Consider the following 16,214-nt stretch of genomic DNA (forward strand, 5'->3'; position numbering starts at 1 on the left):
TTGATTTTTAGAGGAAAACTCATGGCTTTTTACCATGGGTTTCAGTGATTTTTGCTCTATGACCACGTTTTGTGGCTGGGAAGAAGAGAGCTGTAGAAGAGAGCTGTGGACACCAGGCACTTACCTGTGGGCATGTTCCTACCTTGCCCAACTCACCTCCACAACCCTCAACACTCCCAAACTAAGGTGTGCTGCTGCTTTCCTGTAGAAACTGAGCATGGCACCTAGCTGTGCAACTGTCACTACAGAGATAATAGCACTACTACACATTTGTTTATAATTTTCTGTTTTTTTGCGTGACAGTCAAGATCAGACCCACGGCATTACTCTTCTTCTGTTCTGAATCACCAAGACTTTCTTTCTTAAGAAATGTACTATAACAATTTATGGTGTAACAGTGCAATTTTGCAATGCCATGAGTGTTCAAGGTCTCTGGAGGGTCACATCAGGCACTGAATTGTGTTAGATGGAATTTTATATACACCAGACTGCAGAACAATCTACAGAGCCTATTCAACATACTCACTTCTACCACTTACCACCCTTGTAAACATAATATCCTGTAAGCTGTCTTGATAAACATCGTGACTGAGCTATTGTACAAATCTTCCAAGTAAGTGACTCACTGTCAATGACAACAGGGACACTTCTCTGGTTTTATGTATAGTCCTTTACCTAATCAAGTCAAACTATGCTTTAAGGTTCAACTGCGAGTATCATTTCACCTGGTTTTGTTCCCTGTGAAGGTATACAAGACGTTATTTATCTTAGAATATAATACTCTCGGACCTTTCCAGTACAATAGAACTTTCAAACATTTCCCACCATTAACTCAAGAATACTTCAATCTTTGTGAACAATGTTGTGAATCTTGCTGTTCACCATGCACCCGACTGTTCTATTGTTTGAAGCATGACATGGCATAGGCCTGCTTCAGGAGAATCTGATCAACAGGATGCTTATAAATAGGCTTGTGTTTGACAGAGGGAAAGGCGCGGGAAACACTCATTACCATCAGTGCCTAAGAGATGTGCAAACACATGTGCATTTTGTTGGAGAGATGTGTGCTGGACAATCCTTTCCATAAATACTTGAGCTCAAGTGTGCAGAAACCCCACGCACTGCTGTAGTTCCAGCATATGGACAACCCACCTTCTGGCCTTGTAAGCCAACGTTTTATTGTTGGTCATGATTTTTAGCCACCTCACAAGGTCTGCCACAGCTGAACTGCTCAGCCTTCAAAGACAACTTGCCAGTTAGTCTCACATCCCTCTTATCGTGTGTGTGTGTGTGATCTAAAATATCCATACATAGGAAATTTCAGCCACTGAGCTTTGGATAGTGGAATGGGCTGCCCACGGAGGTGTTCAAGACACATTCAGGGACACAGTTTAGTGAGGAAATACTAGTGGTAGGTGGATGGTTGGACTGGATTATCTTGGAGGTCTTTTCCAACTTTGGTGATTCTGTGAATCAGTTGGAAATGACAGCAACACTTTTTGTGATCACCTCAGCTGCACTTTGGATGACCACACACAAACTATTCACAAGAAGCACACCATTTGGTCATGTAGCAATTGCAGCCCCAGCCCTGCGCTGACAGGCTCCACCAAGCCCTGCTTACATAAAAGGAGAATTCCACCACCAAAATGTGCCCTGCTCAGCAATCCTTCCCTCCCACAGCTCTTGGAATTGAAAACTTGGCTTCCACTTCCACCATGTAGTATTTACAAAGTCTTGGACAGCATTTTCACAGTCCTAGTTTATCTTCTTCTGTCTTAGAAGTATCACAAAGGAAAACATTGCCCTTACTTTCTGCGAATGTATGAACATCTCCTAGACGTTGGCATACAACAATGACTCTGAAATAAAGAAATGGCAGTTTTGAACTAAAAAAAGGAGGAGTAGAAACAATCAAATTAACCAACAAGCTCAAAAAGTAGTAGGAAAGGATAAACTTCTTGTTCCTGTGCCTCAGCATTGGACTTAGAAGTGAGCTCGATGCTCATTCAGTAGAAGTCCTTACTCATGGGCAATGCCAGCTGAGAAACAGGCTACGGTTTCCTCAGAGTCTGGAAGGATAGGGTGTAAATTCCACATTTTGCTTTGCAGATTTTGCACACACCGAGCCAAGGGCAAAGAGCAAGGCAGAAGGTGGACACATTGCATAGTGCTGTGGGCGCTGTGGCTATCCACAGACCACATATCTCAACCACCGCCAGTCTGGTCTTTCTCCGGCCACTTGCACGAAGGCTTACAGCTGACTGGGAGCCAGTCATGCTTTCAAAGCGACACACCAGGGTAAACAAATTAGGCTTGTAGCCTTTGTTATTTCTCCGTCATATGTGAAGGTCTAATGAGATTTCATAGACTTGGAAATACACAGTTCTTGGTTGTCAACTCTGCAGGCAGACAAGGGATGGTGATGGGTCTTAGCTCCTAGCAGCTGTTTTCTGCTCCCACCAAGGGGTTCAGGTGTGCAGGAGCAGGGGCAGCCCCAGGCTTGCTGCTGTTTCAGCCACTGGCTGCAGCAACTTCCTTTCTAATGCCCTGAGTCATGGCAGCTCAATGGCAGCTCAGCAGATCCTGTGTCAGGCAGTGCTGGCCAATGTTTGCCTTTCTGCTTGTCTAGCACATGTGAATTAAGCCAGTTCAAGCCAATCCATTGCCACTTATCAGCCAGCCTGATCGAACAAGAAACACCTCCTCCTCTGTCCGTCCCTCAGTGCAACACAGCCCTGCTTCCAAGGTCAGTGGATGTATCCCACTCATTCTGTCCTTGCTGTCCTCCAAAAAGCCTTCTCCACATTTATGAGGAATAAACACTGGGAGCACTCTGTCCCTTGCCCACCAACTCTACTTTCTTCAAGGAAAAGACTTATGAGCACAGTAAGGGGTAAAAGCAAACTGGCCTCTCAGGACACAGGTGGCAAGTGCCATGAGTGAGGGTGCTCCCTTGAAGCAGAGGACTTACAGCAAGGGGACACCGACTTTGTAGCTATTTGATATCAAGAAGGAAAAGGCACAAATCCATCTCCAGTAGCTTTTCCACCTACAAGTCTATTTTTACAATCCTGTTGGGCACGGAGCTGATCTGCCAGCTAATACAAACATGACAGGTCCTGATAATGAGGCTCACACAAACGTGTCCTTGGGTTTTCTGCACATGCCGTAACTATGACTCACTTTTTGCAGTTACAAGAAGACACAGACAACTTGGCAAGCCCAGAGCAAACAAGTGGTATCACCAGCATGATGCATACGTTTTTAGGCATCATTATGATTCTTTATTAGGACTGCAATAAAACAATTACCACGGAAAACAAGCATGTGCAGGCAGGGGAAAGAAACCAACACCTTGGAAATGATGATTCTTGCCAGGTGTAACATATTGGCAGGCATCTCATTCTGATAACAAAGAGTAATCACTGACCCAACATTTAGCATGAGTGGGTACCAGTGATTTAATTACATTGCACAAATGGAAAATAGCATCATCCAGAAGTGAAAAAAGCGTTGCCTGAGAAAATCCATTTTTACTTAAAGCAATTGTCAGCTTAAGTGATGAGGAGGACGTGTTCAACACGCACACTCTTAATGAAGAAGGCTGACTGTTGACATCATGTTCTCCCCATATTACAGTATGACTTACACAAACCAGAAACAGTGATCAAAAATCAGTGCTGGTTAAGAGTTTAAAGGCAAACGCAACCACCTTACAGTGAACAACATGTTAGGAATGGGAAACTGGGAATTACAAGCAAAAGACGTAAATGGCAAGTTAAAAGGTGTGTGTAATAGCGGCAGCCAAAGGAATTAATGGAATGCTCCACCGCCTTCCAGACAATAGGAACCTGGAGCAAGCATGGAGTCTCTCCAAGAGGCAGCAAGGAAAATCACCACCAGCAGGGCAGAAATGTCCACAACCTCCAGTGCCTAGTTCTGCTTGCTTTTCCATTTTGGGACAGTTCCTCTCATGGAAAAGTACCAATGTACGGTCACCTTCTACAGCCACTATGTTTACTTTCTCCCTCCCGTGCTGGCACTGGGAAGGCTCCATCAGCGCAGGGTGTGAAGAGGAGGGGCGGCTGATAACCTCTGGCTCTGGTTTCCAGACAGCTGACTCAGACCGATCAACTCTCCCTCAAGTTGTCACTGTTCCCACATCTCCACCAGGCACACGGAATGGTTGCTGTGGCCAACCATGGAAGATGCAACCTGCATAACTTTGCAAATGGATGGAGAAACGTGCAAGGGAGCTGAGCAGTTCTGACAGCACTCAGTAGTCTCGAGCACAGAACAAGGAGACTGAGAAAGTGCACAGTGTGAAGACCTGGTTGGGACCTGTTGTTGGCAGTAGCTGAAGCATTATCCAGGCTGGAAATGGAGAGAGGAGAGATCTCACAAGCCCTTCTTCTCCACCATGCACAGTGTTGGCTGGGGTGCAGCAGTGTGCAGCAGCATGAGGCCACAGAGTGTCACAGTGAGGCCAACCCACCACAGTGGTGTCCACGTCTCCCCAAAGAGAAGCTTGCCCAGGATGGCCTGGAGGAAAAGAGAAAGACAAAGCTTTGCTGAGCTGAGCCACTCCAAATCCTTCTGCACTGCCAGCTCCTCCCCAGGGCTGCTTCAGCAGCCCAGGAGAACCTGCTAGAGAAAACTCCTGGTGGGACCATCACCAACATACAGGTGATGATGATGCCGGAGATGACCTTGTTTAACAGCCAGCCAGGAAGCACAGCCAGATGGAGCTCCCAGACAGGATTTCAGCAGCTGCAAGCATGCTTTGCTGCCTTCCCAGCACCTCTTGAACCAAGTCTCCACTTCAGTCAGTAAAAACACAGCTCCACTGACGTGAGAGCACTTTGGACAAAGCTGTGAGCTGGCTGAGAAGGGCTGGAGTACAGACACAAGATTGACAGCTTGCGAGACTGAAATGCAAGCATGCCTGTGGGCCACAAGTGCTTGTGCTCTCACTAAGAGGTGGCTTTGATCTGTCACAAATGAGGTTTTGCTTTAGCTAAACCAAAATAAAGCAAATGCTCCCAGCCCCAGCTCTCACTGGCAATTAGAAAAGTTACTTCCACTTTACAGCTGCTCCAAGGTATGGCACCTGGCAGTAACGCTCTTCCTCCCATACCAAGCAGGAAAATACTATACCCTCTATGTGAGGAACAGCTGTGAGTTGACACAATTATTTCCTGGCTGTCTGCACAGCGGTACCTACACCTCCCTTCACAGATAGCATCACCATTTCACATCACTGTGCTCCTCTAGGCTTCAGCACCTCAGGAATGAATGTACTCACCGAAGAGATGCAGTTGGAGGCTGTTGTGGTCACAGAGGCAGAGGCCGAGGAGGAGGACAGTCGCAGGGCTTTTGCAAAGACTGTCCACATGACTGCATTGCAGGCACACACCAAGCCAATGGAGCCCACACAAAGAAACACAGGCAGCTGTGGGACAAAAGGGAAAAACCCACTTATTTTCACTGACTGCTGATTAAGCCTCACTATAACATGGGCACTTTATAGTGAAACCGAAGTAGCACGGGCTTGAACCTGAGTTACGGACGTTATTACATGAAGATGAATACATTAAATCACAGAAGGGAACAGAAGCAAGAAAACAGCCCTGCATGGAAGCTCTGCATGAATGCCTCTGAGGCATCTTACCATGAATCCAGCCTCACAGCACAAGCTGAGAAGCGCTGGGACAGCATACAGCAGCTGTGATGCCAGAAGCCAAAGTCCAGAAAGCTCCTGGCCTCATAACTTGGTCCACATGCCCATGCAGTGCAGTGCCTGTCCATCACCAGACATACGGAAAAGGCTCATATTTATCTCTGTCAGAGTGGAATTCAGCTGTACATGTGTCAACGGTTTACAGGCGTTAGGCCCGATTCCGTGACAAAGGGGACGGGGGACCCAAGGGCCCACGTCCCGGGAAAAGGGGAAAAGGGTAGGGAGATGGCCCTGAGAGCAAAGAACAGCGGCAACAATCTGAGGAGAAACAACCTAATTTACTAAATAAAATATCGGAATGCAAAACAACACACTATAATACAATATAATTACAATTTAAGCTGATAAATCCAATACAGAGAATGTCCCAAAATCAAGGTAGGCCTTACTCTACTACCGATGATAAGACGGCTGGAGAGCGAGGCGCTGCCAAGAGGAGAGACAGCGGAAAAAGGGACGAGGTCTCGTGATCTGCAAGTTTTTATACTGNACTGCGAGCTTTTATCTTTTCCCTCCGGCTGGAAAATGGTAACAAAGGAGCAAAGTACCGTGAGGACTGTAGTAGTCCTTCTCTTCTGAGAACCAGGTATATCCACTACATGATGTTATGATGTGGAATACCAATAACCGAAAATCACAAAACCATGACAACATGTTAGCACTATTTGTCTCTGTCAGAGTGGAATTCAGCTGTACATGTCAGCGCTGTGTAAGGGCACAGCTTTGCCTAAAAAGCCTTTAACTCTTGCAGTCTACCCAATACTCAGTGTTGCAGCTGCTGTGGACTTCTCCCTAGCCTCTCAGTGTTATGCAGTTGCCTCAAGCAACGACATCACAGGCAAAATAACTCCTGCAAACACTCAGGGAGTCCATGAAGGTAAGGAAAAGCAAGACTTTGCTCAGCCCACAGTGATCACACCACATCCCATCACCTCTCTTGGTCAACAGAAGGCTGTTGTAGGATCAGCCTTGAGGCACAGGAGCTGTAGGCATAAGCCACCCACAAATCCAGCTTGCCCCTGAGGAACAGCAGCACTGTGCCCTCCCTCTGCCAACTGACCCCTAGGGCCTCCAACCACCTCATGCTCCTACTCAGAAGAAACTAATAAACACCAGCCAGGGAGGCTGTGAAATAAGCACAAACTTAAAAGGGAAAGCCCATAAATCATAGAATCAAAGAAAGAATGGCTTGGGTTGGAAGGGAACTCAAAGACCATCCGGTTTCAATTCCCTGCCATGGGCAGGGCTGTCAACCACTAGATCAGGCTGCCCAGGATCCCAACCAACCTGGCCTGGAGCGCCTCCAAAGATGGGGCATCCACAATCTCTCAGGGCAGCCAGTACCAGTGCTTCACCACCCCCTCAGTGAAAAACTTTCCTGATGTCTTATCTAAATCTCCGCTCCTTCAGCTTAAAACCTCTTGTTCTATTACTATCTACCTGCATAAAAAGTTGACTTCTCTCCTGCTTATAATCTCCCTTTAAACACTGGAAGGCCACAATGAGGTCTCCATGGATCCTTCCTTCTTCAGACTGAACAAGCCCAGCTCCCTCTGCCCATCTTCACAGGAGAGGTGCTCCAGCCCTCTGATCATCATTGTGGCCCTCCCCTGGACTTGCTCCAACAGCTCCACATCCTTCCTGTGCTGGGGGCTCCAGACCTGGATGCAGTACTACAGATGGGGCCTCACGAGGGCAGAGCAGAGGGCGACAGTCACCTCCCTCTCCCTGCTGGATACCCCTCTTCTGATGTAGCCCACAATACAGCTGGCCTTCTGGGCTGCAAGTGCAGGCTGCTGGCTCATGTCAATTTTTTCATCTACCAGGACCTCTAAGTTCTTTTCAGCAGGTCTACTCTCCTTGAGTTCTTCTCCCAGCCTGTATATGTATCTGGGATTATCCCAACCCAAGTACAACATCTTGCACTTGGCTTCCTTGAATCTCATGAGGTTCAAGCGGGCCCGCCTTTCCAGTGTATCAAGGTCCCTTTGGATGGCATTCTTTCCTTCTGCCATATCAAAACAAAAGCCTGTTTGACGGCTGGCACAAGCTTTCCAAGGTTAACCCCAATCCCACAGAGTTCACATGTTTGGCCTCATTTTGCCCCATTGTTAGCAAAGTCCTCCAACTTTATCAAGGCAATAGCAAACATTCCCAAACAATTCCCACCTGTGGAATGCTTTGCGGCATGAGGCCCTTTGCACCAACACATCACTGCCCTGGCAAACCCTGCTGAGAGGGATCACAGGGTCAGACAGGCCTGGATGCACTGGTCCTTCGAGGAATAAATCTGCTGTTACTTCATAGCTCATTGTGCGATGGAGTTTGCCTTCCAGACAGCTTCTTACTTCTGGCCTCCTCCTCTGCCTGGATTAATAGACATTTTGCCTTGGTCAGGGCAGCTCAGTATGTCCATGTATGCCTCAAGAGGTCAGGTAGATTTGGAAGATATGAAAAATATCTCCATGTTTTATATAAATTCAGTATATTCTTCTCTGGATCAAAAAGAGCCTACCAAGGTAGACTGTGAGGAGAATGGGCCATAAGATAAAAAGATCTCATTACTGTCTCCAAATACCTACCTATACGGGAAAATGAAGAGATGTCAGAGCCAGGCTCTTCTGTGAGGTGTACTGGGGTATGACAAGGGGCAGCAAGCACAGGGTGGGAAAGGGGAAATGTTGATACAACACAAGGGAAAACAAAAGCACAGAAGCAGAGGCTGTGGGTTCTAAAACACTGGAGGTGTTCCAAGGTTGACTGGAGAAGGCCGTAAGCAATCAGCCAGCCCTGCTGGGACTGGACTAGAGACCTCTGGACGTGCTGCCTGACCTGGGTTACTCCATGAGCCCACCAGCCACGGAACGAAGCTGGCTCCCACATCCCAGCTGCTATGCTGTCTTCAAAAGCAACTCCACTGCTCAACTTCTATTGCAGAGCCATGAACTCAGCTGCAGTGTGCTCTGGAGGTGGCACATGCCCAGAGGAAGGTTTTCCAGAGAGGCTGAGTCCTTCTGCGTCCCAGGCAGAAGAGCAGTCATGGCAATGGCACGCAGTGCAGAGAAGGGAACATCCCCAGGTGCTCCCCACAAGGAAGGACAGAGGTGTAATTCCTTCCCTGCAAAGGGTTCAGCAGAGCCAGCCCAGTGAGTCAAAGATTACTGTTCTGATTGCTTTTCTAAGACGAGATTAATTCAGTGTACATTTCAGATAATCCAGAATCACAGCTGAAGTGGCAGAAGCAAATTTAGCCAGCAGTTGGCAGGGGAGAGGGGAAAGTAAAGAGAAGGTTTTGTTCAGGTGAAATGACCCCTCATGGTGAGGTCGCTCTCAGGTGGGGCCAGCATACATCCGTCTGCCCTGGAGATCTGTCTCTGTGCTGCTGTCGAGCATCCTGCTGCTCTGCGTCACCACCTCTCAGAAGCATCAGTATACTTCTAACATCTATCACCTTCCACGCTACACGAGTGACAGCAGCATCTTTAGGTATATTTCCAGATTTCTGTAGTTCTTCCTCAAATGCAAAACTCAAGCTTCTGTCACTTGTAGCTGCTCTGCAGAAATGCCTTCATAGCAAGTGCATAGGAGTCAGACAGCGAGACCTCTGAAAGCATCCACGGTCCTGTACAATTAAAGCTACTAGGAAAACTGGTGTTTGCTTCAAACTGTTAAGTTTTACAGCTCGACTGGTTAATTTAGTTCAGAATCACCACTTAGATGGGCCTGAAAAGTAACTTGAGAAGCCAATTTGTTCAGAAAAACAAAACACAATCACAGAATTAGAACACAGTTGAGTTCTGGAGTTCTGCCTCTGGAGCTCTCCTCGTCCAACCTGGAGTTGGACCTGGAGTTCATCAGGCTCGCACTGCCAGCTGGGCGAGGGGAGAGGTTGTCCTGCTGCACTCTGCGGCCTCAGCTCCAGCACTGGGTACAGTTCTGGGCAACACAATCTAAGACAGACGTAGAAATATGAGAGAGCATCTGAAGGAGGGCTACAAGGACGGGGAAGGTTCTGGAGGGCAAGACGTATGTGGAATGGCTGAGGTCCCTGGGTTTGCTCAGCCCAGAGCAGAGGAGCTGAGGGGAGGCCTCATGGCAGCTGCAGCTCCTCATAGGGAGAGAGGGACTGCACTGAGCTCTGCTCTCTGTGACAGGGACAGTGCCTGAGGGAACAGCATGGAGCTGTATCAGGGGGAGGGCAGGGTTATGGATGTGGATGACACACTTTGAGCCTCTCCCTCTCCAGGTGAGCAGTCCCAGCTCCCAGTTACTCCCCACAGTAGGGGTGCCCCATGCCCTTCGCCATCTCAGAGCTGTAGACACTTACTCCCTGCTGTGCTTTTCGGTCAGCACAGAAAAGAATCTTTGGGGGAATGGGAGAGAACACCAGGATTCAAAATTTTCGTTTTCCTTCCTGCCACTCTTGGACACATGAAATCTCCTGCGGTGTTTTCAAGATACACTTATGCCGCTAACCTCAGCATCTCCGTATTCCCTAAGCATTCAGTACATCTCCACAGCGAGGACACGATGTGCTCCCCATAGGTGCCGGGCCGCAGCACTACTGGGAGGGGGGAGGGTCAGCAGCGGACACAGAGCAACGTGATGGAGAAGGGCTAAGGGCTGCGAGAGCGAAGCAGCACCCGCCGGAGCACGAGGAAGGGCCCACGCGGACTTTCTCCATCAGATCCGATCGCCGCCAGGCCGCGCAGCGCCCGCCCCGAGCCGGCTGGGAGAGGCCGCAGACGGTAACTCAGGGCGGGCGCCTCCCCGCTCCGGCTTCCTCCTTCCTTACCCAGCCGCCGGCCGCCTCCCCGCCGCGCAGGGGCCGCGCCCCCAGTGCCAGCTTCGCCGCGCCCGCGGCCGCCGCCCCCAGGAGCCCCGCGGCCGCCGCCGCGCCGCCCGGTCGCATGCCGGCACCCCGCGCCCGCTTCCGGGAGCGCCGCAGCACCGCCCCGCGCCGCGCCGGGCGGGGGGGAAGGAGGGGTGGGGCTACGTTTGAATGCAAAGGTTTTATTTCGAAAGGATGCAGTACCGATATAGCTTTGTAGTCCTGCTACAGACAGACGTACAGCACAGAAACGCTCCCGCGTACGCACGCACACTCTGCAGCAGGCCCTGCCTTGCCCACAGCGCTGGCAGGAACTCCTCAGGTCGCGCTGAGGGACACGAGCACGAGACAGGCATAACAAAAATCCTAGGGATCCTGCCCTTTCAGGGACGGCTCCGTGCTGCTTAGCCCCTTTGCTTCTGGGTGTAGAAAGCTTTGTGGTTACCTTGTGCAGAGAGGATGGCGTTACTGACCGTAAAACCCACTAAGAAAAGTTTCAGTTATTTACAGTAAGCCTCTACCTTAAGTGTGATTAAATAGCCTTATGCTATGCTCCTAAAAGGCTTTGCAGACTTCTTCACATTTCTCATCTCTTCCTATTTCGACCTTCCGTTGGATCAGAGAATGGTTATAAAATGCTTAAAATGCACTGCCTACAGTACTGATATAGAATCCTATGGGAATTGCATATTGGCAAAAAGTAGTTTTTAGAAGCACTTTTAATTCAAACAGAGAAAGAGAAGAGAAGAGAAAGCCCAAAGGTATTTATGGTACTATTTACAAAACTATTATTACATACACATTCCTGCTTTATTGAACAAACTTCAGTTGGAAAGTTATTTTTAAACAACCCCTAAGCATCAACAGCTGTTAAATCTGACAAGTTTATGTAAAAACATCCTATGCTTCAGTAAAAAAAACTACTAAGAAATTGTGCTTTTTCAAATTCAGCTCAGGTGGAAAACACAGCATCTCAGAAATTTCAGCAGGAACCGAATAGAAGCGCGAAAGCAATTGAGAATCCAGGTGTGTTCCCAGAGAGAAAAGTTTTCCTTGACAAGATACAAAAAAATTCAAGAAGGTATCTGTTAGCACCTATACAAAACCAGTTTTTGAAGAGTTCCAGAGCCCCTTCAATAGGGAGGTATTAAAACATCAATGAAAGCTGCCCATTTCACAGAGAAAATTCTTCACTAAAAGTTGTTACCGGCAAGAAATCCAAGGAGTACTTGATTGTTCTGAATACAGCTGACAACAGTCAGGGTCAGGAGCAGAAGTCAAGCTTTTGCTTATGCTGTACATTTTAAAAGTACAGCTTTGTGCCATTATAACTGATCGTGATGTCTACACAGGTCGCATCTTTTAGTTTCTTTCAAAAAGGCATTTTCAGCTCGCAGTTTTTCGGTCTCCTAAAAACAGGAAAAAAAAAGACGGTACTTAAAACTGTGGGTACAGAAAGGACATCATTCTCACATCTTTCATATTTCCAAATAAATTACATATCTGTACTCGTTCAAATGATTTAAACAGTTCAGGAAGTGTGCTTTGAGGAAATACAGAGGCAAGGGTTCGTTGGGGCCGGCAAGGAGGGAGAGCAGGCACAACCCGTAGGGCTGTATAAAAGCAGAGGTTCGTATCGCTCTCCAACAGAAGAGCAAGAATGCCAGTTTCCATCCTCAAAGTTTAGGTCTCCTTTGTATCAGACCACTGCTCTGTCTGTATTCTCCTCTCTGCAACTCACCTCAGTAAGTTTAGTGTAATCTTTCTTCAGTTTCACAAGATACTGAATCTTCTGGTTTAAATTTTGATGACCGAGTAATTTCCCATTCTCCTCAGCAAGAGAGTCAACTTGCTTCCTCAGCAAGTCTATTTCCTGTAATTAATAAATACATCACGTACAAGTTCTAGCTTTAGACCCTCTTTTTTTTTTTTTTAAGAAGAAATAGCTGATGTGATTAACATACTAACATTTACGCCTGTTGTGAGATATGATGCAAGAATTGATTCATCCAGGCAATACACATTTCTCCTCGGGTGCTATTCTAGATGAGTCTGCAGGGCAAATGCCCCATGAGATTTGTATTACAGATTGCAACACTGATTTCTGCACTCCAGTTCCACTAGTTTTTACACCAGTGCACGAATAAACAGCATTACAAATATGACCAAAGAGTGAAGCAAAACATTTCCAGAGGCCTGTGCTTTCATTCCTAATTCAGAATAACGTGCCAGTAGCAACAGAGCTCTACCTCTGCAAAATAAGATTTTACTAGAAAGATAAAAATTACACATATACAACCTTTCCAATTCTATCTCTCTCTTCGTAGGTTTCCTCCAGTTTTGATCTAATTTCTTCTTTTTCATGAAACGCCTTCAGTTCCAAAGCTCTTGTTCGTTCCATCTCCAGAGTCATTTCAAGACAAGTATTCTCCCTGATTCTGAGAGCATTTTTGGTCTCTTCTAATCTGCCAATAGAAACACATCATGAAATATTCAAAACCCAACATAAACGGCATACAAATGAATTACTGTGTCAGCTGTGGACATGGAGGCAGACTTTGAAAGATGTTCTTTTGACAGAATTTAATTTTCCCCAGAACTCAGTGCTAGCAGAAGGAGAAATTGCATCCTGCTTCATGACTGCTGCATTTGACAGCATCTCTTAAGCAGGGCAACGTTTCCAGTCCAGGACACACAACTCCACTCATGAAGCAGAAAACAGTACCTCTGCCTACAAGAACAAGTAGGCTAGAATTCACTTAATACACTTGTCTTGCATTGAACAGCACAATAACCCCTACCCAAGGCTGGGGCTTTGGGAAAAATTAATATGAAGTACTTTAGAAACGAGTTATTTATGTAGAAAGCATGCCGTTAGATGGGAGCAAGCCAAATATTAGGAGATTCAGCTGCTGTGAGTCCCTGAAGCAATACAGGTGAGGTTAAGAATAACAGGAGGAGCAGTTACAAATTAGGTTTTTTTAATCTGTTAAGTCTGTACTTTATTTCTTGACTACTCCCTTCTGTGGTGTGGCACACTCGAATTCCCAGCACTTCTTGCTCATTAGTGCAAATACAGTCTAGGAACCCTCTCCTAAGTAATTTTCATTGTTCAAGCTGAAGTGCAATAGAACCCCAACAAACAGCATAAGAACATCGACATTAAGTTTTAAATTACAGAATATTTACAGTGTTAGTAAAGAAATGAGAAGTATTTCAGTTACATGTGAAGAGGAACGTGCTCACAAGTCGCTGTGTATAGAAATGTTCAAAACCTATCTTGCAGATTATTTTAAACAATTCAAAATTAAGTCTCTTCTAACCTAAGCTTTGCTCACGCTTCCACCTCTTTCAGAGCATTTCTTGATACACTATTAACCTTTCAGAAAATGTAGTAACAGGTGCTACCACCACCTACTGGTGAAAAAGAGTAAGAACTCAATGTTACTCAATGTATTTGTAACTTCAGACATGGACTTGACTCCTTACATGCACATTTGCTGTATCAGTGAGTTTAATACAAGTCCCCAGCTCACTGTGCAATATTAAACTTACTCTGCTTTGATTTTCAGCATCTCTTCCATTGCTTTGTTCTGTAAAAGTTCAAAATATTAGTTACATTCCTGATGTTTAAATTGTGTGTATGTACATCAACACATTCTACTTTCTTCCCCCCAAATGATTTGTCATTTACCTGATGCCAAGTATCTCATCCCAGACCCTACCAAAATCATCCTGTTACCCAATAATTCACATCTCTAACATTCATTAGAAATTCACCTCTTGGCTATTCGCGCATATTTCCATTTCATGCCAGCACAAATGACCCGTTCTCTGCCCATTCACACACAGCACAGCTCTAGCCAGAAGTTCTTCTGTCTGGGAGATCTATTTCAACTCCTACTGTGATATTAGCTTCCCTTTGGCAGAGCCTTGATATTAGCAAGTGACATAACCTCCACTATCCAGCTCCATGGAGATGAGTCAGATTTGGTGATGTGAATCTGTTTTTGTTTATTGTGCAACCCGATACACAGTTTACTGGAGTTTTACCAAGAAATCTTATAAGGTGAGCACCAGGGTCTGTAACTGTTAGAAACCACTAAAAATCAATACTTGTTTTACTGGCATGAAACAGAAGAAAGCATAAGTAATACTTCAAAACAGGAAAACAGCAACCACTGGGTGAAAAGGGTATACTACACCTTTGCTAGTCGTTCTTCAGCAATCTCCTCCTCTTTCTCTTTGAGTTGCTGAACATCAGTGTGTTTCTGATCACTGGAAGGTCCAAGAACAAGAAAAGACTTTTGCAAACATAGGAAACCAGTTGTGAAAACAACAGCTTATCCAGATTAAACTACTGATGCATATAGCTGTCCTGACACATCTTAAAGTTCAGAATAATGCATCATCATAAAACAACTCTAGAAGGGTATTAACTTTTACATTCCAAGAACATCACCTATTCCTTTGGTAGAGTACAAAGAAACATTTTTTAACAAATTCAGAATTGAGGTGGATGTTTTTTGAGTTGACAGTGTTCACTTGCACACAGACTGCAGAAAGGAGCTCCCTCCTACTACATCCTTGCACAGTGGTGTTGCCAAGTTAAAAAGATAAAAGTTTTGTATTCAGAAGGCTTGGAAACTTATTTTGTTCTTTAAACACGACATTGGTTGGAAGTAAGCAAACACAATAAAGTTAAAATAACCACCCCAAAACTACACACCACTAGGGTCACTTAATTCCTGTTGAGCACATTAAGCAGGAGAACTTCGTTGATTAATAGCTATTATAATTTAATGCGATTTTAAAAGTTTAGTGTGTTCAGAAACTTAACGTCTTTGTCAACTTACCTAGCTAGGAGAATTTATTTGTTGTTTGTGTCTGGTATAAGTATACAGCCTCAGGCTGAATGAGCAAGTGTGTGTACACAGGAAATGTGGTTTTTTTGTTTGTTTTAAACACTTAAACACCAGCTGGAGAAGTCTGACAACTTCTGAGATAATGGCTTTTCCTTGATAAATTACAGTACCACCCACTTCCAAAATTCAGCCACATTCAGCCAGTTTATAAATGGCTGGAAAGAACTACATCCACCTCTGTTTGCTTACATTGACTAGATAATTAAGTTAACTTGCTAGATAACTAACTAGATACTAAATTAACTAAGCTCAGGTATACTATAATTAATAATGGCTGAGACATTCTAGTACTAGATGGGCCTACACTACCTCAAAAGCAATGAGAAGAGTGTTCCAGCTTAGCTTTGCAGAGGTGAACGCTCACCTTTCCTAAACAACTACACTCCCTGTTTTAAGACTAAATACAAGAAGAGAGCAGGCACTTGGTCTTATTATGTGTTCTCAAACATCCTCCAATCCAGTCCAAGATCCCTGCATCTTGTTACTGTGTTATGTGTGACACCAGCCATCAAAGCATCTTGCTTTCTAACATCAAACTGCACAAAAGGTAACTATTCACTGCTATTAGCTGTTTCCACGATGTATGAAGTATGTCTCTGTCATGAATATCCCTACCTGAAAGATCTGAACCTGATTTTTTTTTTTTTAGAGCTCCTATAACCTTCAGTCTTTTCAAACCACAACTCCCATCAACTAACAGCTGGAAATTGCTACT

General features: G+C 45.7%; 2 protein-coding genes across 2 annotated transcripts in view; both read right to left on the reverse strand.

Annotated features, from left to right (window-relative positions):
* Positions 3,261-10,442, reverse strand: TMEM42 (transmembrane protein 42). Its single transcript, XM_021388894.1, has 3 exons — positions 7,913-10,442; positions 5,309-5,455; positions 3,261-4,545 (listed from the first exon to the last, which is right to left on the reverse strand). Exons 1-3 carry the CDS (start codon positions 7,931-7,933, stop codon positions 4,402-4,404), a joined length of 312 nt encoding a protein of 103 aa, XP_021244569.1. The 5' UTR covers positions 7,934-10,442; the 3' UTR covers positions 3,261-4,401.
* KIF15 (kinesin family member 15) overlaps positions 11,112-16,214 on the reverse strand; it is a 36,138-nt gene continuing 31,035 nt past the window's right edge. Inside the window, exons 31-35 of the mRNA XM_021387064.1 lie at positions 14,780-14,852; positions 14,130-14,167; positions 12,874-13,039; positions 12,316-12,447; positions 11,112-11,983 (exon numbers count right to left, since the gene is read on the reverse strand). Of these exons, the coding sequence (XP_021242739.1) occupies positions 11,900-11,983; positions 12,316-12,447; positions 12,874-13,039; positions 14,130-14,167; positions 14,780-14,852 (493 nt within the window). The 3' untranslated portion in view covers positions 11,112-11,899. The remainder of the gene's footprint in view (positions 11,984-12,315; positions 12,448-12,873; positions 13,040-14,129; positions 14,168-14,779; positions 14,853-16,214) is intronic.

This window comes from Numida meleagris, chromosome 2, assembly GCF_002078875.1.
Source record: "Numida meleagris isolate 19003 breed g44 Domestic line chromosome 2, NumMel1.0, whole genome shotgun sequence".
Lineage (NCBI taxonomy): Eukaryota > Metazoa > Chordata > Aves > Galliformes > Numididae > Numida > Numida meleagris.